We start from the raw sequence: 26,598 nt of genomic DNA on the forward strand, positions 1-26,598 counted from the left end.
GAGTGGGCGGAGTTAAACCGGGAGCGGAGCGGGAGGCGGGGCGGGCGCGCTGACGTCAGGGCTCGGCGCCGGAGAGCAATCGCGTCCCGGAAGTGGCGGCGGCGGGGGAGGCGGAGGAGGGTCTCTTACGACTTCAGAGCGGCCTTGGGAAGAGGTTCGTCGTCGGGGTGGGGCGGGCCTGAGGAAACGCTCCGGGGTCCAGTGGCCCTATCAAGTGCCTCCTGGCCGTCCCCGCCCCCTCCCCACCAACGCAGCGACCGGGTAGGTGAGGTGCCACCCCCTCCCCACCCTGGCGCGTCTGCCAACTGTGCGGAGTTGGGCGCCAGAACGCCACGGGGGCCACCACCTGCTGGCCCAGGGACCTTGGGTGTGGCCTTCTCTGGTTTGGTCCTCTGGGCCGCGTCAGCCTCCCTGACCTGCAGAGATGATGGCCCGGCCCCTGCCGGGGCAGACTTGCTTCACCTCCTCCTTTGCTCCTACCTCGCGCCCGCCCTGGGCTCTAGCTCCGCCTTCAGGGACTTCAGGTTCCTGATGGCCCCTTTGTCACCCTCCCCTTCAAACACCCGCTTCCCCCCCACCGCCGTCCCAGATCGTACCCCTACCCTTGGACTCCCTATTGTTGCTGTGCGCCAAGGCTCTGCCTCCTTGTTTACTTAAACTTAGCGTTTGGGTAGAGCTTGAGATTAGGAAAGAGAATGAGAGCGCCTGTGGCTCTCCGCATCCGAGAAGGAAGGGAATGGAGTGTTGTGGAAGGTAATGACGGTCGCGTGGGGTTCAAGAGGGGAAAAGGGGAGGAGGGTAACGGGCAGGGTTGGTTCAGGAAGTTGTTGGTAACTGAAGGGAGCGGGGGAAAGGTTAGGTTGGAGCCGGGCAGAAGAAAGCTCTGGGTTCCTGGAGGATGAGCAGTTGGTTCCTTCATTCCGCGAGCATTTATTGCATGCCCACTGTGTGCATAAACAATGGAAGACAGTCTCTAACCTAGTGGAAGTCAAGGTTAAGAGGGATGACTGCAAGAAAGCACGGAGTTTTGCTTTGGTGTATGGTAAGTGCTGTTAGGGGTGAGTACATGATCTTTTGTGAGCATGGTAGGGTCTCCCAGTCCAGACTGGGGATGTTGGCAAAGTCTTCTCAGAGCCAGAGAGTGATGCTTAAGCTGATACCTGAAGGATGAATAGGAATTAACTAACTAAAAAGTGGAAGAACATTATTTGAGGACATCGTTTCTCTTGAGACCCCAGGCTGCCTCCTACCGGTAGCCATGTGTGTTTGGTCTTTATGGCTTATACTCTTGACTGATCTGTGGAGGAAAAGAACAGTAGATGGAGAGTCAGAAGAGCAGGATTTTATACAGTTGACCCGTGAACAATGCAGGGGTTGGGTGCTGACTGCGAAGTCAAAAACCAGAGTATGACTTAAAGTAGGCCCTCCTGCCATTCCTTCGTATCCACCATTCAACCAACTGCAGATCATTTAGAACTGTAGTATTTACTATTAAAAAAAAATCTGTATGTAAGTGGATCCGTGCAGTTCAAACCCATGTTTTCAGGGGTCAGCTCTCTCTGGGTAACTCACTTCGCCTTGCTGAACGTCTTTCTCTGTGAAATGGGCTCTCCCCCTGTAGCCCTGCCTATCTTATAGGTTTGTTATGGCACCACATGAAATAATGCAGGTAGAAATGTGTTGAGCATTGCAAGTGCAGTGCAAATGTCAGGAATTCTTATGATTACAGGATGCAGACCTCAGAGCGAGAGGGCTGTGGACCAGAGGTGAGCCCCAGCACGGTCCCCGAGGCTACCCTGGAGTCTCTACCTGTTCCTACCAAGTTGCCGGCATTTGATCTGTTCAACTTGGTTCTGTCCTACAAGAGGCTTGAGGTCTACCTGGAACCCCTGAAGGATGCCGGAGATGGGGTCCGGTATTTGCTCAGGTACAGATTTTTATTTAGAGTTACTCTAACCTGCTGGGCCTTTTGCCTTCCTGCTTTTAGTTGCACTGGCCACTTAGGCAGTGGCTGGGCTGTCCTTTCTGCCCTGCTGAGGAGCAGTTCTGGGAGGTCCACTGGGCCTCTGGGCTTATTCTTGGTCCACCCCCTATCTCAGACTCAACCCAGGAGAGGCAGGCACTGGGAACCATCTGGTCTTTCACCAGAGTTTCTTTTTTGTGGCTGAATAAACTCGTATCCCAGGACTGCTACCTAGCCTTGACCATTGGGCCTTCTATCTGAAGCATGCTTTTTTCTTTTTCTTTCTCTCCCAATATTAGCATAATTTATATTAAAATTAGGATGCAAACAAATATCTATGAATAAACAGGTACTATTTTCACTAATCCTTTAGGCTTATGGCTCTCAAAATTTTTTGTTCCTATTCTGCTTTGATTTTCATCCTCGGTAAGTTTTTTCTCCTTTCAGCTCACTTTATTTCTTCTGTTAAAGTATTTAAAATTACAAATACATACAATTCTGCTCCCAAAACACTTTGGTTTGTCTCTAAATAATAATGCTTAAAAAAAAAATAACATCATACCGAACAAAATTAACAATGTGATTCCTTGATATCACCCTATACCCAGTTCATATTCAGATTTCCTCAGTTGCCCCAAGAATGTCATCTACCATTGTTTTGGCCCAATCAGGCTCCAAACCAGGGCCATGCATTCTGTGCGGTTATTATGTCCCTTAGATCTTTCTTGTTGAAATGGTCTTCATGACACTGATGTGCTGGAGGCTCAGCTGAGTGTGCTGGAGAATTTCCTACCTAGATTTGTCTGGTTAATGTTTCTTCCTGGTGCTGGCTGGAGGTTAAATTTATTTTATTTTTTTTTAATTTTTTTTTTTTTTGGAGGTTAAATTTAAAAGTTGGATTAGATTCAAGTTAAAAAAATAAAGTTTTTTTTTTTTTTTTTGCAAAGGTCTTGTGTTCTTAATATTGCATGGTAATGGGAGTCACATAAAACCAGCTTGTCCTAAAGAGCAGTCGTTCTTCATCTAGAGCCATTGCGTGGCGCTGTAGGGGTTATTGACTCTTCTGAACCTGCCTGTAAAGTTGTGCAGGCAGATGTGTGTATTTCTAGGGAGAAGTTTATCAGATTCTAATAAAGACCTTCAACCAGCTCAGATGCCTGAGAGAGACAGGTTGGAGACAGGGTGAGTAGAGTTGGGTTAATTTCTTGAGGTGCTACAGAGTATTCATTCTTAACCTCAGTCTGGAAATAATTGGAGCTTTATTTTATTTTATTTTTTTTTTAAAATATGGAACGCTTCACGAATTTGTGTGTCATCCTTGCGCAGGGCCCATGCTAATCTTCTCTGTATCGTTCCAATTTTAGTATATGTGCTGCCGAAGCGAGCACTGGAGCTTTATTTTTAACTCTGTCCAAGGCCCCCAGTTTTTCTTGTTTGCCCCAGAACTGCTTTAATTTATGGCATTATCCCTAGAGATGAGCTGTCAGGGTTCCAGAGCAACATTCTCTACTTTTAGATGACTGTTCTGTCAACATAAGGGGTAGGGAGGTGGTGTCAGAAGGGGCTGGCTTTGTAATTCCATCATGATCAGCTAGCTGTGATGAACTGTGGTCTTCCTCAGGGGAGTGTGTGGGCTTCACAGGGCTGTGCTGTCTCGTGTTTTCTACTGTGTATATGTGCGTGCACCTGTGCACACAAGCATGGGTATGTATATACCTGCATATGTGTGTATGTATATACCTGCATATGTGTGTATGTGTGTTTTGCCTTTTTGTGGCAAAGTGCAAAAGTTAAATATATCCTTAAAAAAAAAAAAAAAATATATATATATATATATATATATATATTTATATATATATATATATATATCTCCTGCCCTTTTCCTTTTCCGGCACAGGTCTATCAGCACTTCTTGGCACTAATGTGTTAGGATTTTTCCATTTTACAAAGTTAGAAATCTGAGGATGTGGTGGGATTGAAAAAGTTGGCTGGGGGAGGAGCACTGGGCCTAAAAAGCCCCCAGGAGCTGTGGCCTCCGAGCCGCTGGGAGATGGAGCACTGGTCTGTGAAAGTGGCTGTTAGGTTCGTTTGTGTGTTTGGTTGTTCTTTCTCAGTAAAGAGGATTTGACTTTGAAGAAGGACCTAATCTTGAGCTTCTTTGAGGTCTGAAGCCTGGAGCCGCAGTTGATTTTTAAGACTTCTCTCTTCTGGGATCAGCTACTCCAGTAAGCGGGTCTCCATGAACAGAGTGTCAATAAAGACATCAGATAGAATGGAAGAAGCGGGGAATTCCCTCGTGGTCCATTGGTTAAGACTCTGCACTTCTGCAGAAGGCATGGGTTCAATCCCTGGGGGTGGAGGAATTAAGATCCCACGTGTTGCTCGGGCGTGGCCAAAAGAAAAATAAACATCTTTTTTGTTTTTTAATTAAAAAAAAAAAAGGCTTTAAATGAAAGTGACCTCAGTGGCTGTGTAATGTTTTTATTTCTGAGATGGGATTGGCCTTAGACCTGACTTTTAATTTGCTTTTGCTCTGGTAGAGCCAGTAGATGGGTCTGAGGTCTAATTAGGGTGGTGTAAGTTGGAGTGTTTGCAATTTTAAGACAAAGGAAGAGAAAGGTTATTTCACTCCCTTACTCATAACTCTCATTAAAAAATAAAAGCAGCTCATAAATTAGTTAACCTCATTTTGTAACTGTGAAATACCCCAATTAGAGCAAAAGAACATGCATTGAAGTTCTGAATACATTGCAACTTAGCTCTTGATTTTTATATTTGCCTTTCTCCTCTGAGGGCTCACCTTATATACAGATACTGCTCTTTAGAATGTAGGTGTCAGTGGCTTTGTTATTACATCTGTGCTCCCTTTATCCTATTAAATGTGCTTTATCAAGGACTAAGCCAGCGACATTTGCTTGAACTCAGTACCCTGACTCTGATTTTCTTTCCTCTGTCTTTGGGGGCTTCTGCATTGCCGTTTGGTGGTGGTGGAAGCTGGGTCTGTGTTTGGTTCTGAGAGTTCCAGTTCACTTCGGGCATGTTTGCTGAGAGAATGCTAATCCTGGTTTGTCTTCATTTTTTATATATTGAAATCTTTATAATTTTCATTCCTTTGGAATTAATGTATGTTTAAAACTCACAGAAAGAAGAGAAAATGGCAGATATGGTCAAAGAAATCCTTTACATTTGTTCACTCAATTTTCATGTTAGATGAATCTTATGCAGTAGGTGTATGTTCCTTTAAAATTAAAAAAAGAATATATTGCATACCAACTCTATCTCAGTAAATACAAAGAATAAAGGAAACCTTTAAAGAAGAATGTCATTGACACCTCTTAAAGAGAATAAAACCTTACACAACACAGGTTAAACGGAGTTATAACATTAAGAGATAATTTTATAAATTCTTCCTCCTCCTGTGGTTTCCAGAGGCTACCTTTTCTCACCCTGGGGCCTGGGGTGTGACCTCAGGTCTCTCTCCCAGTCGCCTGTCCAAGTGAGAGGCTCACTTTTCATTTCTTCCTGACTGTCTGAGTTACCTCTGAGCTCCAGGGCCTCCTCTTGCTCCTGGTTGGGAAGACCTGGCTGGAGGGGCAGCTGCCTTCAGTGACCAGGACTCTCTGTATTGCAGGTTCAGTTCAGTTCAGTCGTGTCTGACTCTTTGCAACCCCATGGACTGCAGCACGCCAGGCTTCCCTGTCCATCGCCAACTCTCAGAGCTTGCTCATGTCCATAGAGTCGGTGATGCCATCCAACCATCTCATTTTCTATCATCCCCTTCTCATCCTGCCTTCAATCTTTCCCAGCATCAGGGTCTTTTCTAAGGAGTCAGTTCTTTGCGTTAGGTGACCAAAGGATTGGAGCTTCAGCATCAGTCCTTCCAATGAATATCCAGGACTGATTTCCTTTAGGATGGACTGGTTTGATCTTGCAGTCCAAGGAACTCTCAAGAGTCTTCTCCAACACCATGGTTCAGAAGCATCAATTCTTCAGCGCTCAGCCTTCTTTATGGTCCAACTCTCACATCCATACATGACTACTGGAAAAAACCATAGGTTTGAGTAGACCGTCCTTTGTCAGCAAAGTAATGTCTCTGCTTATTAATATGCTGTCTAGGTTGGTCATAGCTTTTCTTCCGAGGAGCAAGCGTCTTTTAATTTCATGGCTACAGTCACCATCTGCAGTGATTTTGGAGCCCAAGAAAATAAAGTCTGTCACTGTTTTCATTGTTTCCCCATCTATTTGCCATGAAGTGATGGGACCGGATGCCCTGATCTTAGTTTTTTGAATGTTGAGTTTTAAGCCAGCTTTTTCACTCTCTTCTTTCACTTTCATCAAGAGGCTCTTTAGTTCTTCTCCGCTGTTTGCCATAAGGGTGGTGTCATCTGCGTATCTGAGGTTATTGATATTTCTCCCAGCAATCTTGATTCCAGCTTGTGCTTCATCCAGCCTGGCATTTTGCATGATGTACTCTGCACATAAGTTAAATAAACAGGGTGACAATATATAGCCTTGTGTTGCAGGTGGCAGACGCCATTGTGTTCCTTGCTGACCTGCCTGGGCCTCAACGTCTTGTTCCTCACCTTGAACGAGGGTAAGAACTGCTTCCAGAGCTTTTTGTGAATGAAGGTGGAGAGGAATTCTGAGAATCGGCCCTGTATGAGGGAGCTGCCTGTTCCGCTGTGGGGTCAGCCACCCTCTGTGTCTGCTCAGTGTCAGGACACAGGCTCCTGAGAGACCCACCTGGGGCTAGAATCCCGACTGGGCCACTGGTGTGACATCAGAAGTTCTTTAATCTGTCTCTTAAGGCCTAATCATCCTCATCTCTGAATGGGGCTTCCCTGTGGCTCAAATAGTAAAGAATCTGGCTGTAATGCAGGAGACCTGGGTTCAGTCCCTGGGTTGGGAAGATCTCCTGGAGAAGGAAATGGCAACCCATTACAGTATTATTCTTGCCTGGTGAATTTCGTGAAAGGAGAAGCCTGGCAGGCTATAGTCCATGGGGTCACAAAGAGTCGGACATGACTGAGGGATGAAATTTCATTTTCTCTGAAGGGGGATAATAGAAGTGCTTTCGTCAGAGGGTAGTTGTGAAGTACGAGATAATCTATGTGTAACACTTAACACAGTTAAAATAAGCAGCCAGTACATTATAGCTATTATTATTGTTTCCTCTGGACTAAATGCATTGACCTTTTCCCAGTTTGGTTTCTGGGGTCAGCTGAGGACATGACCCAGGGTGAAGGTTCTAGGAAGGTGAACTGATGAGGCATGTTTGCCTGTTGATTTTCTCTGGCTCAGCAAGTGAGCCTGGTGGGGTCTGCCAGGCAGCCAACAGCAGTGAGGGGTTTGTAGCGTGCAGCTTTGAGGTCGGTGTGTGGACAGGTAGGTAGCTGGAGGGGTCCTGGGTAGTGATGTCTCCTGGGGACCTTTTATGAAAAGGCATGTTGTGACCCAGCCCTTTTGGTTAGAACTGGCAGATGGCTGCAGAAAAAGCCAAGCCCGTCAAGGGAAGTGAGTAAAGGGCCTGGGATGGAATGTTCTGAGGAGCTGGGTCCTATCTTCATGCCTTTGTTCTATTGAATTCCCATTTCTCAAGTGTCTGCTTTGCTTCCTGTGGTTTCAGTGAGCTGAAAAATAAACCCATTTCACATAAGACCTCATCTTCTGTGTCTTAAGCGTCTTAGTAGGACGCTTTTCCGCCTCACTGAAACTCAGATATCCTTCTTAAGCTGTTAGATTTTTCTGAATATATTTCCACAGAAAAATTAGTTCAGGTGACAGATACTTAATTACTTTGTACCCACTGCTCTGTTAGCTTGCTTCCATGTTAACATGGAAGAAGTTCCTTCCTTGGATTTTATTTTAGCCTCACCATTTCTCAATCCACAGTGGTCAGTGGTGTCCTAAATGCCAGTGGAAGGCTTCCAGTCAGCCCCTGTGACCCAAAGGTCAGAATGTCAGACATCGGGAGCTCCCCATGGCCAGACCCCGGGCACGAGCTACCTGCTGTGTGCTGTGTACTAGTAGAGGGGTTTTTAATATTTTTGAAAGGGTCTGGGGCTATGGCAGTGACCAGATGGGGAAAGTCCTAGCCCTTGGGGCCTACCTTCATGGAGAGGCCAACAGCCATGCCTGTAGTCTGCCTTGTGGTGGTTAGTTCTGTGAGGAAAACTAAAGCTGGGTTAAGAGGCTGGAGGGGGAGTGGGGAGATGCTGTTTCATACCAGGTGATCTGGGGCGGGCTCTTTTGGGCAGAGGCCTGGAGGAGGTGAGGGAGCGAGCACCTGGACATCTGGGTGGGTGGCGGCTCCTGGCACTGCTGTTTGCTTATCTGCAGTGTTGTTGCTCCCACAGGTGCCTGGTACTCAGTGGGCGCCCTGATGATTTCAGTGCCCGCCCTACTGGGCTACCTTCAGGAGGGCTGCCGGGCACGGCTGTCCGAGTCTGAGCTGATGAGGAGGAAGTACCACAGCGTGAGGCAGGAGGACCTGCAGAGAGTTCGCCTGTCTCGCCCCGAGGCCGTAGCTGAGGTGAAGAGCTTGTGAGTATGGAAGGGCCGGGGAGGTGCGGGATGGCGGCAGTGCCGGTGCCGCCACACCGAGCGCTTGCTGGCACCAGACGTTGTTTAAGGCAAAACGTGGATGTTATTTCCTTTGGTCTTTGTCAGAGTTCTGGGAGATGGCTACTATGATTGACCTCCATTGATGAAGGAGGAAAAAGGCAAGTGACAAGCTGGGATGGGAAGCCAGATCTAGCTGATTCCACAGTTTAGGGTCTTGACTGAGCACATGCACGCACGAGCCACTGCCTGGGTTCAAATCCCAGCTCCTCCAGTGTGACTCGGGGCAAGTTACTCAGGTTTGTCATCTGTTAAATGAGATAAGTATAGGCCTGCGTCCTAGGTGGTTGTGAAGACTAATTGGGCGTCTGGTACCCAGCAAGTGTTCAGTTAAATATTAGTCATCGTCACTGCACTGTGGTTTACACATTTAGGAGGAACTTCCTAAATGTGACAGAGCTGGAGCTCCTGAGGAAGCACCTTCAGACTGTTGGCAGACAGCAACTGTAGCAGCTTCAGTGGCCCCCGTGACACACAGCAGGGCTTCTCATCTCTTCCTGGGCAGCAGAGACATCTGTGGAGCTAAAAAAAAAAAAAAAAATATGAACAAGTGGAGGGCTGGGCTCCTCTGAAGAAATTCTGAGTCAGTTACCTCTGGGGGCGGGGGTGCTGCATATCTGCAGTTTTTCAAAAAACCTTTTTCCTTTGAAATGATTTTAAACTTATGGAAGAGTTCTAGGAATGGTGCAAAGAACTCTCATCGACCCTTTACCCAAATGGAACAGTTATTAATGTTTTGCCACATTGGCTTCACCTATCTCCCTACACTAAGACACTTTTTTTCTTGCTGAACCATTTGAAAGTAAATTACAGACATCTTGTCTGTTTACCCCAAACGCTTACAGTATATGTTTTCTAAGAACAAGGATGTTCTCTTCTATATCCACAGCCCTGTAATCAGATTTTGGGAATTTCACATTGATAACATTAGCATTAGTGCCATTATCTAATAACTGTTCATGATCAAATTTTGCCAGTTGTACTAATAAGGTCTTTTATATAAATTTCTCCTGATCTGGGCTCCAGTCCAGACTCTTATGTGACATTTAGTTTTTAGTCTCCTGTGACCTGGAATAGTTCCTTAGTCTTTGTTTCTCATGACCTTGACATTTTAAAATAGAACAAGTTTATTATTTTGTAGAACTTCCCTTCTCTTTGGGTAATTTGGTTCTTCACGATTGAATTCAGGTTTGGCATCTTTGGCAGAAATGTGACGTTGTCATTGTATCATATCAAGAGGTACATGATGTCACTGTTATGGGGGATACTAACTTTGATTAGCTTGGTGAAAGTTTCTCCACTGTAAAGTGACTATTTGTTTTACCCTCTAGAGTTAGTAAGTAAAGTGACTATTTATTTTACCCTCTAGAGTTAGTAATCTGAGTGGGGCACCTTGAGACTTCTTTGGGTATCTTGCTCCTCATCAGACACTCACCCACTGCACTGGAATCCATGCTGGGTCTTGCTTCCATCAGTTTATCACTGTGGTGGCTGCACAGGTGGTCTCCTAAGCGTCATTATCACCTGACATTCTGTAAGAAAGGGCTTTTCCTTCTGATTATCCACATGAATGCAGGAGTTTAAAATTTTATTCAATGGGTTATAATCCATTACTATGATTATTAACTTTGATCTCATTTTGTCCTCAGTTTGGGCTTTCCTGATAGCTCAGTTGGTAAAGAATCCACCTGTAATGCAGGAGACCCTGGTTTGATTCCTGGGTCGGGAAGATCTGCTGGAAAAGGGATAGGCTACCCACTCCAGTATTCTTGGGCTTCCCTTGTGGCTCAGCTGGTAAAGAATCTGCCTGCAATGAGGGATACCTGGGTTCGATCCCTGTGTTGGGAAGATCCCCTGGAGAAGGGAAAGGCTACCCATTCCAGTATTCTATCCAGGAGAATTCCATGGACTATATATATAGTCTATGGGGTTGAAAAGAATCGGACATGACTGAGCAACTTTCACTTTTTTTATTTTATGATACAGTGGTGGTTTAGTTGCTAAGTAATGTCCTACTCTTGCGACCCCATAAACTGTAGCCTGCCAGGCTCCTCTGTCCCTAGGATTCTCCAGGTAAGAATACTGGAGTGGGTTGCCATTTCCTTCTACAGGGTCTTCCTGACCCAGGGATCGAACCTGGGTTTCCTGTGTTGCAGGCAGATTTTTTACCAACTGAGCTATGAGGGAAACCCTATGATACAGTAGAATGTTCAAATTCATCTTCCACATTCCCTGCCTTGCTCTAGAATCAGCCATTTCTCCAAGGAGCCCTTCAGAAACCAATATCTGGGTGCTCATTGCACAAACATGCTCTCTTTGCTTTTGATGGGGGTGGGGGGATCCATTTCAAAACACTCTCCAGGTCAGTCTACCTGAAACCCTAGGTGGAAACACATTGCTGTGCATCCTGGCATCCATCTTCACAGCTCCAGTGCATCTGGGAGGTGGCACCCTGCTCCTCAGGTACTCTGCTCCTCATGGTGTAGAGGAAAACTGCATCCTTGAGAAAGTTAAGTAACCGGCCCAACACCAACAGCTGGGAAGAGACCAAAGCCGGAACCTCAACAAGTTTTCCAAGAAGGGGCCTGAGATGTATGAAGTTTCCCCGAATTCCCTGACCCTTCCAAGGGGTTTGAAGGGACTGGCTGAACCTAGGTAGCTGTGCCTGCGAAGTCCTGGGCCCTGCTGCCCTGGAGCCTGTTAGGCCGCACAGGTGTGTGAGGCAGGGTACACAGCTTGCACAAGCCCCTGTGTTGTGTCTGCAGCTTGATCCAGCTGGAGGCCCTCCTGAGCCGCCTGTGCTGCACCTGCGAAGCCGCCTACCGCGTGCTGCACTGGGAGAACCCCGCGGTGTCCTCACAGTGAGTGCCCCTCTGTTCCCACCGCCCCTGCCCTGAGGACCCCAGGCAAAGACAGCTGCCTAAGAGGCCCCCTGTCGCCCTAGCTCAGGGGAAAAGAGCCCTCTAGGCTCTTGTGTGCAGATCAGCACGTAGGCTTGTGGGCTTTAACACCCTGCTTTGGTTTAACAGGGCGTTTCTTTGCGCACTATGCTCAAAATATCTTAATAATAGAAAAATAACTCACCATGTAATCTCCCGCCCTGGTATAGCAGCCGATCTCATGTTTGGATTGCCTGCTAGAGTTTGTCATAGGCACGTGGTGTCTATAGCTCAGAGTGTAGGTGAGACTCCTTTTTTTTTTTCCCCACTTATTGTACTATATAATTGGTTTTCCATGTTGCTACATAGCTTTAGGAATTACTTGTAATACCACACCAATATAGATAGTGATTATACTGTAATTTATGAAATTATATATTATACATCCTGTTGTGTATTTAGTCAGTTTCTACTTTTAATTACTAACCCTGTAGTGCACATTTTATGGGTTTAACTTTAGTCTTTTGAAACTTTTTTCCTTAAAATAAATTCTAGGATGGAACTATTGGATCAAGTGAAATGAATGTTTTTGAGGCTCTTCGTGTGTAATACTCACAGCGACTAGTGCTTGTTTAGCCTCTCCTGGTGCCAGACACTGTGCTCAGTGCTCTCCATGGTACCGGCTCCAAATCTGTCTTATTCCAGACTTCAGAGTCTAGATCCTGAAGAGTGATGTGTGTTAAAACCCACTTAGGTGGCCCTATCCTCAGCAACCACTGTGGCCTCTATGTGTCAGTTGTGACCTGTTGGTGGTTGTAAACCCTTTCTCCCCACTTTATGTTCCCCTTGTTTGATTAGCAGATCTTGTCAGCATATTAACTGTTCCCAGAGCTACTTCTTGCCCAGACTCCCCTGTGGGTATGCCCTAAACCAGTTTCCTTCTGATCTTATGAATTTCTGATCCTGTGGTTCCTCTCTGTCGGTCCAGGTTCTATGGGGCTCTTCTGGTCACGGTTTGCATGCTGTATCTGCTGCCTCTGTGCTGGGTCCTTGCCCTTTTAAACAGCACACTCTTTCTGGGGAATGTGGAGTTCTTCCGAGGTAAGCCCAGGAGAACCGGGCAGAGATGGGGTCCGGGCTGATCATGTGTTTGCTGTGCCTGCCACCAGGGGGCAGCACCACACCAGAGTCCTGCCTTGGAGAGGGAAGTGGGATCCAGGGGAGGCTGCTACTAGGGATCCCTTTCCCTTCCCCAGGCAGATGCCCACGTGATATGGTGGCTTCTGGGAGATGAGGGAGGGATGTTTTCCCAGTGTTGCCACCCACCTCCAGGGTGCAGTCCCCCAGGAATCACTGCCTTGTCTCTGTGTAATCCTGGAGTACCCGTCTGCTGTCTGGTTTCTGAAGCAGTGAGGCGGTCTGGAGAGGCCTTGAGTCGCAGATGCCTGGGCCTGTACATATGTTTGGGTGATTGCTATGCTTGTTTTCTTCCCTGTGGTTGGAAATTAATTACAGAAGCCATGATTTATTGGGCACTTACTGCATTTAATCTCTCTTTAACAATCTCCTGGGGTAGGTGTTGGTATATCTGTCTTGTTTATGAGGCTTAGGTTAGGTAACTTGTTCAGGCTTAGGAGGGTGACTGTTTCCTGCAGCAGAGCGTGGGTGCTGGAGGAGGCAGCCGGGTGCAGTGGTGGGTATCCCCAGAACACCACTCATTCCATCCTGTTTCTGCCTCCCGCCCCATTCTCCTCACCCTGGGCAGTGGTGTCTGAATATAGGGCATCTCTGCAGTGGCGAATGAACCCCAAGCAGGAAGAGAGTGCCTCTGAGAGCCCGCCACCGTCAGATGCTGGGGGGAAGGGCGCTCTGGCGGACTGCACTCCTGCACCCACGCCCACAGAGGTGAGCACCCCTAACCGCCCGGGCAGAGTCTGGTGTGGGCGGGCTGCCTGGCCTCCCTATTACCAGCCTGTTCATACTGTATAGCTCCTGGGCTGGCCTCTTCCTTCCTAGGCCTGCCTCCTCCGAAGTGCTTACTAGTAATAACTGTGGTAACAAGGGCTATGCTATGCTTTATTGAGTGTTTACTCTGCTGTTCAAGTACTTTATAGACCCATGAGGTGCAGGATATTTCTGAGAATGAGATTATTCTCCTTGTAGAAGAGAAGGCTGAGGCACAGAGTGGTTGTCCGCAGTCAGCGGGGTTGGGAGCCAGACCCCGCCCTGTGGTTCCAGGGCTCTGCTCTCAAGCACCATGTTCTGCAGCCACTGTCGGTCCTTTCGTGGCCTTGGTCCCTCTCTCTGTCCTGCTCGGTTGGAGACTGCTCTCTTTCCCCTGACTTCCTTCTTGCCGGCAGCTGTGCCTTTTCCTCTGAGGCGTGAACCGCTGTTTTGAGAAACCTGGATGCTGGCTCTGGGGAGGTGGTCTGTCCCCTGGGGGCAGGGCTGTCGTTGCTCTGACTGTTGAAGGATCTCCCTTCCCAGGACCTCACGCCGGGCAGTGTGGAGGAGGCGGAGGAGGCCGAGCCTGACGAGGAGTTTAAAGATGCGATTGAGGTGGGTGGCCTTCCCCAGCACCCCCAGCTGACCAGGTCAGAAGTTGGGTGGTCCTGGCGCTGTGTGGCTTCTCACATTCCAAGTCTGGGCTTTTAGAGTTCTCTTATGTCCAAGTGAGAAGGTGAAATGTGCCCTGCGCTCAGACCCACTGGTTGAAAGGCTGCCACCGAACCTCTGCCCGTCCTCTTGCTGACCTTGGCGTCTGTCCTGGGTGCCCAGGGCGGGGGTGGCTCTGGAGGCGTCTGGGAAACGCCCTGCTAGGGGAGGTGGGTTGTTTACTGCCTTGGCTGGAGACTGTGGGCCTGGCGCCTTTGATGTGGGGCAGGCAGAGTTGGAGGAGGGCATTGCCCCAGTCTCTGCCTGCTCTTCTGAAGGATGAGGTCCGTCAGATGTCCCTTTGAGGGGTGAGAATGGGAGGCTGAAGAAAGCAGTTGCATGGCCAAGTGCTGGGTTGGAGAAAGTTCAACAGTCTGCCTGGTTTTAGGACAATGGTTCACACTGGTAGTTTGCAGAAGTGTTTTATTTGGCACGCAAAGCTTTAATTTTTTAGCCGATATTTAAAAATTGGAGAGACTATAGTAAAAACTCTGGATTTTTCAGTTTTTCTAAAAACTCAGCAGCTCTGGGAGCCCTGAGTCTGCAGTGGTCAGTGTAGCTGAGGAGAGACTGTCTGCTTCAGAGAAGTCACATAATCCGCATTGATTCCTGTCATCCCTGGTCACGGAGTCCTGGTGGCATTCGCCATTTATTGTCATGTTTGCTCTATGGCTTTTTTTAAGTGGGAGGAATTCACTTCTTTATGACTCTTGTGAAGTGGGGGATGCAGGAAATGGAGGTCTTGGGCGTTTCCTCCAGGCCTACGGTTTTCACCCAGCTGGCTGTCACTGTAGCCTCATCCGCGTGGGCGTTTCCATTTTCCACTGCTGAGATTTCTCCAAAACCTGAATGTACGACTGTGGACTCTTAAGTCGTGACTCTTGAGTACACAGCTTCTCCCGAGCTGATTGATGTTGGGATCCTTAACGGGGTCTCTGTTAACATCGCCCTCCAGTGCGTGCTCAGAGTCGGTGTGGTAGCTCTCCTGTGCTTCCTTTCGCTTGGGGAACCCCTCCCGGCAGCTTCCTTCTTGCTATCTTCTCTCTGTTTTCTTTTCTTCTCCCCTGCACCTTGGGAGGCAGGAGACCCACTTGGTGGTGCTGGTAAGTAGGAGCCTCGGTGAGGTGGGCAGGGGCTGAGGGGGTTGAGGAAGGGTGGCTGAGCCGAGCTCGCCACGCCTCGTGGGGTTCGCCACGCACGCAGGTCCCAGAGCCCTGTCAGGAGGGGACAGGACTGGAAGGAGCTGTTCCCGCAGGAGGATGATGAGGGGGCCCCGTGCCCGGCAGAGGACGAGCTGGTCCTGCAGGACAACGGCTTCCTGAGCAAGAACGAGGTGCTGCGCAGCAAGGTGTCGCGGCTCACTGAGCGGCTCCGCAAGCGGTACCCAACCAACAACTATGGTATGGCCGGGGGAGGGCGGGTTGGAGGTGTCCTGGTTACGGGGCAGAGGTGCGGCGTTCTGAGGAGTAGAGCTGTGTCCATGGCACCCTAGGGAGGTAGCACAGGCACAGCGGGGCTGCGAGAGAGGGAGCATGGGTTCCTTCTGATGTCTCTGTCCTCATTACTTCTTGTGGGAAGATGAGTTCAGTTCTGGAAGCGTTCCTCTGGGACCACAGGGCAATGTGGTCCTGAGGCAGGTAGAGCCATGGCAGGCTGTGGAACGTGCTGCTGAGTGAGGGGTCTGAGTGTCTAGGTAACCCCAGTGCTGCCAGGTGACCTTAAGCAAATTATTTCACTTCCCCGTGCCTCAGTTTTCCTTCTGTAAAAGGGGACTGTTGCTGAAGCTCCAATACTTTGACCGCCTGATGAAAACAGGTGACTTACTAGAAAAGACCCTGATGCTGGAAAAGATTGAAGGCAAAAGAAGGGGGCGGCAGAGAATGAGATGGTTGGATGGCATCACCAACTCAATGGACACGAATGTTAGCAAACTCTAGGAGATGGTGAAGGATGGGGAAGTCTGGCGTGCTGTAGTCCATGGGGTCACAGAGTCGGACGCGACTGAAGATGCGACTCAGCGACTAAACAATGACAAAAGGGAATAGTACAAGTTCTTATCTCACGGGGTTGCTGTGGGTCTCAAGAGAGATAACGCTTATGAAGTGCTGGCACATTGCTGGCTGGTTCATAGTGAGTGCTTCATAAGGGCTGCTGTTATCACGGGAGGCCCTGGTCTTTCCCTCAGGTGCGTAGGCACTTGTCTGGATCTTTCCAGTCCGATTGGAAGCAAATGGAAGGAAACTGTCTTCTGGGGATGATAGAGCCCCGGCTTCCCTTCTCCCCAGCCAAGTCCATAGATTGGCCAGTCCTCATTATACTGACTGAGGGGTGGGTCCAAGAATGTGACGTTGGAGAAAGGTGGACTTGATTGTCCTCACAGCTTGGAGGAACTTCTCTGATGGCTCAGATGGTAAAGAATCTGCCTGCAATGCAGGAGACCCAGGTTTGATCCCTGTGTCAGGAGAGTCCCCTGGAGAAGGAAGTGGCAACCCACTCCAAGATTCTTGCCTGGGAAATCCAATAGACAGAGGAGCCCGGAGGGCTCTGGTCCATGAAGTTGCAAAGAGTCAGGCACACTGAGCTGACTAACAAGCTTGGAAGCCTGGCTCTGATCAGGAGAGCGCGAGCCAAACCAGATGAAGTTATAGCTGGAGCCTAGAGGACCGGAGACTCGGGTCTCCCTGGTCCTGAAGCAGAGCCTTGCTTCTGCCTGTTGTCAGCAGACAGGGAGGAGGATGGGCTGGCTGTGCCATGAGGTCTGATGGGAGAGAGTTCCGAGGAAGCCCATGGGGTTTATCATGAGGTATTTGACCTGGGTGCTCCAGGGCCTGCCTTCCTGCTCCTGCAGCGACCAGGGCAGTTGATTCCTGAGTGTTAGACATCCTGGGACACCCTGTTTCTTTCTGCTCTGTGAATGCCTCCAGGCATTCAGGATCCCTTCCTTTTATTTGTGACGGTTGCTGACTGCTGCCGATTGCTCTGTGTCCAGTGCACTTTCACATACGCTGTCTCAGTCCTTAGAAGCAGCCAGGTTTCAGAAGTCCCAGATGACATTACACCAGACTTAATGTTCTTGTTCTGACAAACCATACTTTTATATCTGTGAGTTTTAAATAAAGCCCCTTAGATGTTCCCATTTTATAGGTGAGGAACCTGAGGTTGAAAAGAGTGACTTGGCCAGTCTTCAGCCAGCACACGGTTGAGCTGTAACTCAGATCCACCTTATCTGATCTCACTCACTTCTTTCTAGCTCACCATCTTCCCTTTGCCCTGGTGTCTGAAGTGCCCCAGTTTTATGCCTATCCCATTTCTGTATTTGGCTTTTGGTTCAGATAATCCCTACCGAGGTGGGTGAAGCATTGTCAGGTTCCCACAAGGATGGCGAAGCGAGAAGACAATTATTCTCCTAAGCCCCCCTTAGCCCTCCACTCTTAGGACTGCTTGCTGTCCCTCCCTTGAGACATCGTCGGGCTCTTGGCTGTGAGGGCAGGTATAGCAGCTCTGTTCTGGGGTCTGCGTCCTGAAGGGCTGGGTGAGTGAGCTGCTCTGGGGGCCGTTCTGTTTTGGCTGCTGGTGGAGGGAGGGGGGTCCACGGGAGGAGTGAGGAGGGCAGGCTGCTCATGAGCCTCTCCGTGGCCTCCAAGTGGGGGAGTCCTACTGGGAGGAGCCCACTCTGTCCTGGAGGCTCTGTGCCCGTCGCCCTGGCAGTGGTCTCAGGCTCCTCTGCTCTCTCTGCTCCTGGGGCATCTCACATCACGAATCAGGACCTCTGCTAAAAACAGGCAGGAAGAGTTGGTAGGTCTTGGCAAGGAATAGGGGTGCTCTCCTCCACATGCCTGCCTGAGCCGGTGTCAGCATGCAGAACTGGCCCTGGCCCCAGCCCTGCGTGGTGCGTGGCTGTTTTGTTAGCTCACGTGACTGCCTTGGGGTGCTTGGCCCTGGTACTCCTTACAGTTGAGAGGGGCCAGAGTGCCAGTCTGTGACCCAGCTCTTTCCTCCCAGCCCATGCTGCTTGCTGAGGGGAGGCAGAGGCGGGCTGCCTTGCCCTGATTTTTAGTGTTGGGAGCAGAGTCCCAGAGCAGCCTGTTTGCTGGGGTGGCGCCACCCGCTGGCGGTGTGCCGTGCTCTTCTGTGTCCTTTGCTCTGCCTGGGTCGTGAGCTGACTGACAGCAACAGCATCTGCCTTACTCCCGCTGGGTCAGCTTTCTCCCTGCTCTGGCTGGGTCCCTGTCCTCCAGTGCAGGCATTGTGTCCCCATGTAGTGAGAGCTATGGGGGACTCTGGCTGGACAGCCTGCATCTCTTTGGGCCTTTGTGTGAGGGTGAGGCTGGTGCTCTGAGCCTGGCCAGACAGGTGGTCCTGGAGGCCCGGCCGCGTGCCCTGAACTTAGTAATTGCTTTGATCGGATCATCGGAGGCCTGCAGGCCCCAAGTTGTAGAAATGTCCTTCAGTAGTTTGTCTCCTCCCAGGTTTTTCCAGGACCCAGCCCAGCTCCCTTCCCTCCCACAGCCTTTGGCTGGGCTCTCTGGTCCCCTGTTGTGAGCACCCTCCTGCCTCATCTAGACCCCAGCCTTTTCTCCCCTGGCTCAGTGACCCCCATCTGCATGGAGATTTCTGCGCCGAATTGTGGTCAGTATTTCTGGCGGCGCCTTGGGACTTCCTTGTTCTCATCAGTTTCTGCTTCAGGAGCTTGTTGGAAGCCATAAGGGCCCGGCGTGGCCGCTCCCCTCCTCCATCCTTTGGCTTTTCTTTGGGCTGCGTGTGTGCCCTTCATCAGACTGTGTCAGTGTCGCAGCCCCCCTTCCCTTCTGTACTTTCCCTGCAAGCATGGTGGGAAGCGAGCACAGCTTCTCTTAAGTCCCTTTGCCTTGATGTATCTGAAGCAATGATCGGGGGAGTTCCCTGACCGTCCAGTGGTTAGGCCTCCACACTCCACTGCGGCGCACGGGTTCAGTTCCTGAACAGGGAGCTAGGATCCTGCATACTGTGTGATGTGGCCAGGAAAGGGGAAAAGAAAGGGCAGTCCTCTCTTCCCCATCTTCATCTCTTCTTGCACCCCCGTTGCCTCCTCCCAGCTGTTTTCTAAGTTGCTGTTGCTTCTTTTGCTTAAAACCTGATCTGAAACCTTGTGGTCCTGTTGTATCTGGTCGCTTAGGCAGGATCTCTTCCCCTGGTGGTATCCACCCCGGCCTGCCCACCACACACGTGCCTGCACCTCTTGCCCTGTGAGTCTTCTTGGTTGGCACCTGGTTCTGAACTTCACCTCTTGTCCTGCGAGGCTTCTTGGTTGGCACCTGGCTCTGAACTTTACCTCTTGCCCTGCAAGTCTTGGTTGGCACTTGGTTCTGAACTTCTGTCCTGGAATCTTCAGATGACAGGAAGCAGGAGTCTGGTGTTCAGGAGGTGTTTCTCCCTCTAGCTGTGGGCAGAGTGTTTGTAAGAAGATACTTTGGAAGGGATCGTGTCAGACGGGTTTCATCTGAGATCATCGGAGTGATGCCTGTTGTCAGGTCCCTCCCACCTTGGTGTCATTTCAGGGGGAGGTTCTGCTGGATGCTCTTCTATTTGGGCTGGACCTGCAGGTGGGGGTGGAGGTCTCTAAACCCTGGGTGGGAGCAGGGGCAGCAGCTCTGTGTAGTCTGGGACATTGGTTTTTCCTGCGTGGTTTGAACCTCTCCTTCTGGCTGTGGACTTTGCTCTTTGCTGCCAGCCAAGGAGCTGGGCTGGGTTGGTGCCCTTAGTGTCCCCATGAAGAAGACCCAGGAGCAGGTGAGAGTTGAGATGTTTGGACTGGGTCAGAGCTGAGCTGCTGCCTCTGTTTCTCAGGGAGCTGTACGGGCTGCTCGGCCACCTTCTCAGTGCTGAAGAAGAGGGTAAGTCTCCTCGAGGGTGCTTTTTCTGGGGACTCGGGACGAGATGTAGGGGAGGAATGCCATGTCACAGATGAAGTCTGACTCATTGGGCCACATTAGGCCTGGGGTCTGGTCGGACGGTTACTCGAAGGAGCAGGTTTCCCCTCCCTTGTGTCCACGCTTTCACCAGCCTTCCTGTGGGATGTCCCTTCTGGTCTCAGTCCTGCCCTGCCCAGGCACTGCCCTACTCGTACAGTTGTCCCCAGTGTCTGGGGGTGGGGATCGGAGACTGACCTTGGCTCTCATCCGCAGCGGAACTGCAGTAACTGTGGAAACAGCTTCTGCTCTCGGTGCTGCTCCTTCAAGGTGCCCAGGTCCTCCATGGGGGCCACAGGTGAGTGGTGCAGGCTGGGGGTCGGGGTCTGCCTCCCTCTTCTAAGAGGGGTGCTGCATGTGGGAAGGAGCCAGGGTCAGTGAGAGGTCCAGGGAACTCGGGGTTTCCTCCATCTCCCATTAAGGAAGGAAAGATGGAAATATTTGCTGCATGGACAAGAGCATATGTATATAATGTATCTGAATTATGAAGTCCAGTAGTGAATACCAGTGACCACTTCACTGCAATTAAAAGATAGAACGTGAGCAGCCCCACCCGGCTCCCCAGCTCCACGCCTGCCTTCCCCAGGGAGACCACAGTCCTCAGTCTCAGTCTCTTTCTCATTGCCTTGGTATTGTTTTTAATAAAATAAAAAGCATAATTTCTTTTCCTTCTATAAAAGCCATACATACTCATTGTAAACAAAAGAAAAAACCAAAGAAAGGAAGACATTCCTAATCTTTCTCAGAAAGAATTGTTAGGTGTGGACCCGTCTGGGTCATTAATGCCATCACACATGGGATAAATTCATATGCATGTGCTTAAAAAAAAGGGAGCATGTATTACAGACTGCTTTGTAATATGTTACAATGTTAAATTGAATGTGTTTATTTTTTCATTCTTCTGGTCATGCTAGTAACATATGCTTATTCTAGAAGATTTGGAAATTACTATACAGAAGAAGAAGGAAGAGAAAAATAATCTTGTAATCTTACCACCCAGAGATAATAACCACTGTTAAAACATTTTGGAAAATTTTCTCCTGGTATTTTATTTTTAAAAGCATTTTAAAAGTTATTTTTTTGGTGCCAAAATAATGTCTAACGCATAGAATATCTGGGAGAGGCTTGCTGTTGGCATGGTCACTCTCAGAACCCCCAGGTCCCGTGGAAAGAGAAGTTTCTGAGGGCAAGTGCGTGAGCTGGGACAGTGAGCTTGTAGGCGGGGGGAGAGTGGTCTGTGTGGGGCTTGGGGTGGGGTGGAGTGGGATGGGGAGGTGGTTCCAGTTGGAGGGGCAATGAGCCAGAGGGCATGAGGAAGCATCTCACCAAGTTCTTCCTCCTTTTCAGCCCCCGAAGCCCAGAGAGAGACTGTGTTTGTGTGTGCCTCGTGTAACCAGACCTTGAGCAAGTGAGAAGAGGGGCCAGGGTCCAAGAGGCCGCCTGTCCCCGGGGCCAGCAGTAGACCCCGCTCTCCCCACCCTTAGCCTTGGGCATATGTGGTCTGAATGCTAGGTAGGCCTCGCCTCCCTGCCCCCGTGGTCTGCATCCGGGTCCTGGAGCGGTCCTCCACTCCTGCGGATAGCCAGTAGTGGTTGCTCCCTCACCAGGACTGGCATGTTTGCCCTGCTCTGTTCTGGGTGTTAGGGAACTCAGGGCTGGGCAGGAAATAGAAGTTAGAGGGCAGCAGTGAGCCAGGCCTGATCTGGACTGGTCTTCTGGCATCCCTGCATGCCTGGAGTTCTCTGAGGCCGGAGGTCAGAGGTTGGGAAAAGCGCTTCTTGCCCTGCTGGGTGCTGGGCCTGGCCCTTGCCCGCCCAGAGCCTGCAGAAGGGCGTGCACCGTGTCCCAGTTCTGCTGTTGGAGTGTTCCTGCAGGCCTCAGGAGCTCTTCGTTTCCCCGCCAGAGGGCATGGCCAGGGCTGTCAAGACCAAAAGTACTTCTAGAAACAAGGTCAGAGTTCCCAGATTCTCTCAGAGGAGGGCCTGGCAGAACCCTTCAGTGTTAAGCAGAGCAAAACACGGGGAGCCGCAGCAGCTCAGAGGCCTCAGCCCCACCTCGCAGAGACCCTGGCTTACAGTCTCAGCCCACATGTTATCCTAGTGTTTTCAGCTCTGCCGGGAAGATGCTGGGCACTCAGTCACTCCTGCTCCCCGTGTTCAGAGCCTTGGCCACCCTCCTCTGGCCTAGAGCTACCGCTTCCCTCACTGGCCCCTCGTCCCATGCAGTGAGTGTGAGGCCAGGTAAGCTCAGCAGAGGTCCTGAAACCCTTGAGCTCTGGGGGCCTGGGAAGTATGGGGTCTCGCTAGGCTGGTCTCAGATTCCAGGGCTGATCTGTAGTAGGGCAGCCTCAGTTATGGGATAAGGCCACCTGGAGTGCCCATCCCGTCTGCAACAGTTTTGTCTTCACCCTGGACTCTTAAGGGCTCAGTGTCTCTCCCTAAGCCATGAGCGGGCTCAGGCACCCCTTCCTTCCCCAAGAGCTTCCCTGCCTTTTTGAAGTATTTATTTATTTATTGCATGATTCCCGGGAACATGGGGCACAGGGAATGGGATCAGGAAGATGGGGGCCCTCTCCTGCCCTAGGGTTCTCCCCCGGACTCATGGGCTGCCTGGGATTCAGAGCCTGGGAGGTGGAGACGTTTCTATACTCTCAGCTGGGATGTGAGGAGGCAGGCTGGGAGTCAGGGCTCATCCTAGGCCAGCTTTCTTTCCCGGCCAGCCAGTCTAGGAGCCAGGGGCCTGCCCCAGGCCCAGAGGGGCAAATCCCTGGGGAGCCAGGCAGGCCTTGGTAGACCCCCTTCCTCAAGCTCCTTGGTCCTGTTGAGATATGAGTTAAGTGCTCATGCTTTATTTACACTGGAGAGGAACTACAAGGATGTCTTTGTATATGGAGAATTGTCAATAAAAAGGCCTCAAGCTTCCTATGTTTTTGTTCTGGTCCTTGCCTGCCCCCTCTCCCTGAGGCTAGAGAGCCAGGTGCCCCCCAGTGCTGGCCAGGTTTGCAGGCCTGGGCTGTGTCTTCAGGACGGGGTGGAGGGGCCACGGAGGCTGAGGTCATGTGTGAGCTGGGGTTGGAGGCAAGCTGTGCCTTGCGCAGGAGGCGCTCAGCGAGATGCCTGTCAGATTGACTTGAGGTGGCGTCTTGTGACCACATTGTGAGGGCCAGGGCTTGGGGTTAGGACCAGGACTCAGTAAATGCTAAGCCACGCAGGCTTTAGAATGGAAAGATTTTAGCTAATCCCTCTGAGAAAGCAGGAAAGGATCAGCTCTGGGGGAGGCTGAGAACCAGCCAGAAAGGGGATTGGCTGTGAGATGGGAAGTGGGAGCAGTGCTCTAGGGGTAGGGGGTTGGTAGAGGGGTGTTTGTTTGCTGGGCACCAGGCACCACGAGAGGCACTTCATACACATTATTTCATTTAATCCTCAAGATGGCCCTATGAGGTAGGTTCTGTTTTTCTTCCCATTTTACAGGGGAAGAAATTGAGGCCCAGGGAAGTTGAGTGGTGGCTGCAAAAGGTTTGGCGTGGAATCTTGCAGAGTGTTGTCTTCAGACCGTAGGCCTGAGGCAGTAAAGGAGGGGGCAGAGGGACTCTGCCTTGGGGTCGAGGTCAGGTTGCAGCCACATCCTCACGACCCCATGCACGTGCACCTTGGATGGCGATGCCTGGGGAGTCCTTGCACTGAGGCCTCGTTCTGGGTCCTCCCCCTGGTATGGCAGAGCCCCAGCACCTCCCAAGGACCCCCAGGAGGCAGGGAAGCAGCCAGAACCTTGCTCTGGCAGTTTTTACAGAAGAGCATGTTCATAGTACTTAGTACCAAAGTGGCTTCAGCAGCTTGGTAGTCCAGAGGAAATGCTGAAGGAGTGGAAAATAGGGTCTTTGAGCAAAAGAGCACGGAGTGGTAGCACAGGCCCAGGAAGGAAGTTCTTCTCGTGGAGGGCATGTGGCCCGGTTGGTCACTTGGAGGGATACTCAGAGTTAATCCAGTCCAGCCCCTCACTGCGGGAGCCATACTGCATCCACATGAGCATGCGGTTCCCACCACATTGGAGGATGAAGCCAGAGGGCTTTGCTCAGAGCCGGAGCAGTGTCCACCAGTCAGGGAGCATCCCAGCGGCAGTAAAGGCAGGTGCTGTGATGGGCCAGCTCCACACTTGGCCTATTCTACATTGACTGCACCCGCGCTGGAGTGAGTTGCTACAGGGAGGGGCTTGCCCCCAAGCCTGTCTGTGCTGCTTTCCTCATCTGTAAAGTGGGTGGAGAGTGGTCTCTTATCTCATATGGTTGCTGTGAGGATTAAATAAGACAGTCCACTTTAGGTGGGAGGTTAGGTGCCTGGCACATAGTAAATGCTCAGTAAACGCTAACTTATTTCTCTCTTCCTGGCAGTCTTCAGGAATAGCAAAACAACTCTGCCCCGCATGGCTTAGAACAGCGATTTTTTTTAAACCAGAGAATAATTATAGATTATTATTCAGGAAAGAATGAGGCCAGACTGTAGTTTGAAAAAGCAGAGTCAATATTTTATGTTGGGAAAATGAAAACAATGTCTAATGTTGGTGGAATACAGACTATAGCTTGAGGAGCTCTCAGGACGTAGGATTCAGGGGCGTGAGAAACACGGTTTCCGTCTGGGGTCAGTGAAGGAAGGGCACCTTCTGGCCCCCTGAGCTGCATGTGAGGGCCTCAGAGAGGCCAGCCGTGGGCAGCTTTAGAGTGCAGGTGCACTGGGAAATGGGGGATGGAGCCGTGGAGGGCTGTACAAGGAGTGGATGGCGCCTTCCAGCTCTCTGGGGTCTGCAGCATAGACAGCACCGAAGGTGGCATAGCCTAGAAGGCAGATTGTCTGTTGTAGAACTGGATGCCTGGCTTTAAAGATGTCTTCCGGTTTGTTCTCGGGGACCCAGTGAGGGGACGGGAGCCAGGTCTAGGACGGCCCTGGGGCCTGCTGGGCAGACCTGGATGGACAGACAGCCAGCTCCCACAGCCTGACTTGGGTTGAGGGTTCTGTCCATTTATTTGTGGGCTGCTCATGGTGGGGAGCAGTCTCCAGTGATCCTTGGCAGACCTTGAACTAGCCCTGGTTTCTGGGGGCTTCCGGATTTGTGGTCATTGGTCACTTGGCCCTCAGAGCTGAAGCCAAGAGAAGCACCAGTATCATCCCTTTGTCTCCATGGAACCTTCGAGGCATCAAGGGGCCCTGGCTCCAGCATCTCTCCTGCAGCTGGTGGCTCTAAGATCATAGTACCTGTGTTTATTGAGCACTCGTAGTGGGCAGTGTGTGGAGTGTGTCATCTCATTTAAACCTCATGAGAGTCCCCAAAGCTAGGTTCTGTTATTAACTTAACCAGTGAGTAAGTGGAGGAAAGTAACCTGCCCAAGGTCGCATAGCTATTGAACCATGGAGCCCTGGTGTGACCTGTGTCACAGGTGCTTCTAGGCACCAGAGAAAAACTGGGTCACCATAGCAGTCCTGGCTGTCACCTACCCTCTGTTCTGCCTTGCCCCCACAGACTCCAGGAGTTTCTGAGACGCTGAGCTAATGGAAGGGGCCTGCCCACCACCAGCCCTAGCGAAGTGGGCTCAGCCTCCAGGGGAACAGAGGCAGTCTTGTGGCAGGAGCTCCCCCAGCTCCCAGCACTGCCCCACCTCCCTGGCTGAGTCGTTTTCAACACCCAGAGCAGCACATTCCATTCTCGGGCACAGCTGGGGGCTGGGGACTCCGGATCCCCCTGGCCCCAGCAGAGCCTGCTGTCTGGGCTGGGACACTGGGTCCCAGCCACACACATTCCAGCAACAACCACCCCCCACATTGGATTTCCCAAGGAGTGAACTTTAGCCAGGATTACAGCCAACTGAACACTTGTGGGATGAGAGCTTCCTTTGTGGGACCCAAGAGGCTGGATGCTGATGGGGTTGAGAGGGGAGGAGGAGTGAGGGGGGTGTTCAAGACTGGCTTCTCTGCTGCTCGCAGGGCCCTTGGGGTGGGATCTGAGCAGGGGCCCCCCGAAATCTTCCTGTGAGGCAGGGTGGCAGAAGCACGGCTGCCTCCACACTGATCATGCCCACTTGTCTTCAGCTTTGCCCCCTGTAGGCAGTAGTTCCCAGGGTTAAGAGCGTGGGGGTCAAATCCTCACCACACTGCTAAGTACAGCTGTGTGTCCTTCAGTAAGTTCATTAACTTCTCTGAACCTCAGCCTCCTCATCATTAAAATTGTTGTTGTTTAGTTGCTAAGTCGCGTCTGACTCTTTTGTGACCCCGTGGACTGTGGCCCACCAGGCTCCTCTGTCCATGGGATTTCCCAGACAAGAATACTGGAGTGGGTTGCCGTTTCTTCCTCCAGGGGATCTTCCCGACCCAGGGATCGAACCCAGGTCTCCTGCGTTGCAAGTGGGTCCTTTGCCACCAAGCCACCTCACCATTCATGTGGGGACGGGGAATCCCTGGCAGGCCAGTGGTTAGGATCTGCACTTTCCCACCACAGGGGGCACACGTTCAGTGCCTCGTCAAGGAACTAAAGATTCTGCATGCTG

The 26,598-nt window shown here is 50.8% G+C and overlaps 1 protein-coding gene and 1 non-coding gene across 9 annotated transcripts; one reads left to right on the forward strand and one right to left on the reverse strand.

The window, feature by feature from the left end:
- The first annotated feature begins 43 nt into the window (after positions 1 to 43).
- ZFYVE27 (zinc finger FYVE-type containing 27) lies at positions 44 to 26,299 on the forward strand. 8 transcript variants are annotated; one of them, XM_025274323.3, is made up of 13 exons: positions 44 to 154; positions 1,730 to 1,927; positions 6,487 to 6,557; positions 8,320 to 8,506; positions 11,350 to 11,445; positions 12,452 to 12,564; positions 13,229 to 13,368; positions 13,951 to 14,022; positions 15,201 to 15,221; positions 15,374 to 15,518; positions 19,945 to 19,991; positions 20,283 to 20,364; positions 21,414 to 22,990. In XM_025274323.3, exons 2-13 carry the CDS (start codon positions 1,731 to 1,733, stop codon positions 21,476 to 21,478), a joined length of 1,236 nt encoding a protein of 411 aa, XP_025130108.2. In that variant the 5' UTR covers positions 44 to 154; position 1,730; the 3' UTR covers positions 21,479 to 22,990. The 8 variants fall into 8 exon arrangements, with proteins under 8 accessions (XP_025130108.2, XP_025130107.2, XP_025130106.2 ...); XM_025274322.3 differs by having other exon boundaries at positions 99 to 265; XM_025274321.3 differs by having other exon boundaries at positions 100 to 261.
- Positions 3,245 to 3,351, reverse strand: LOC112581664. The gene has a single exon (XR_003106284.3). It is a non-coding gene; the product is annotated as a U6 spliceosomal RNA (small nuclear RNA).
- Positions 26,300 to 26,598: the final 299 nt, after the last annotated feature.

The sequence above is a fragment of the Bubalus bubalis genome, chromosome 23, assembly GCF_019923935.1.
Source record: "Bubalus bubalis isolate 160015118507 breed Murrah chromosome 23, NDDB_SH_1, whole genome shotgun sequence".
NCBI classification, from domain to species: domain Eukaryota; kingdom Metazoa; phylum Chordata; class Mammalia; order Artiodactyla; family Bovidae; genus Bubalus; species Bubalus bubalis.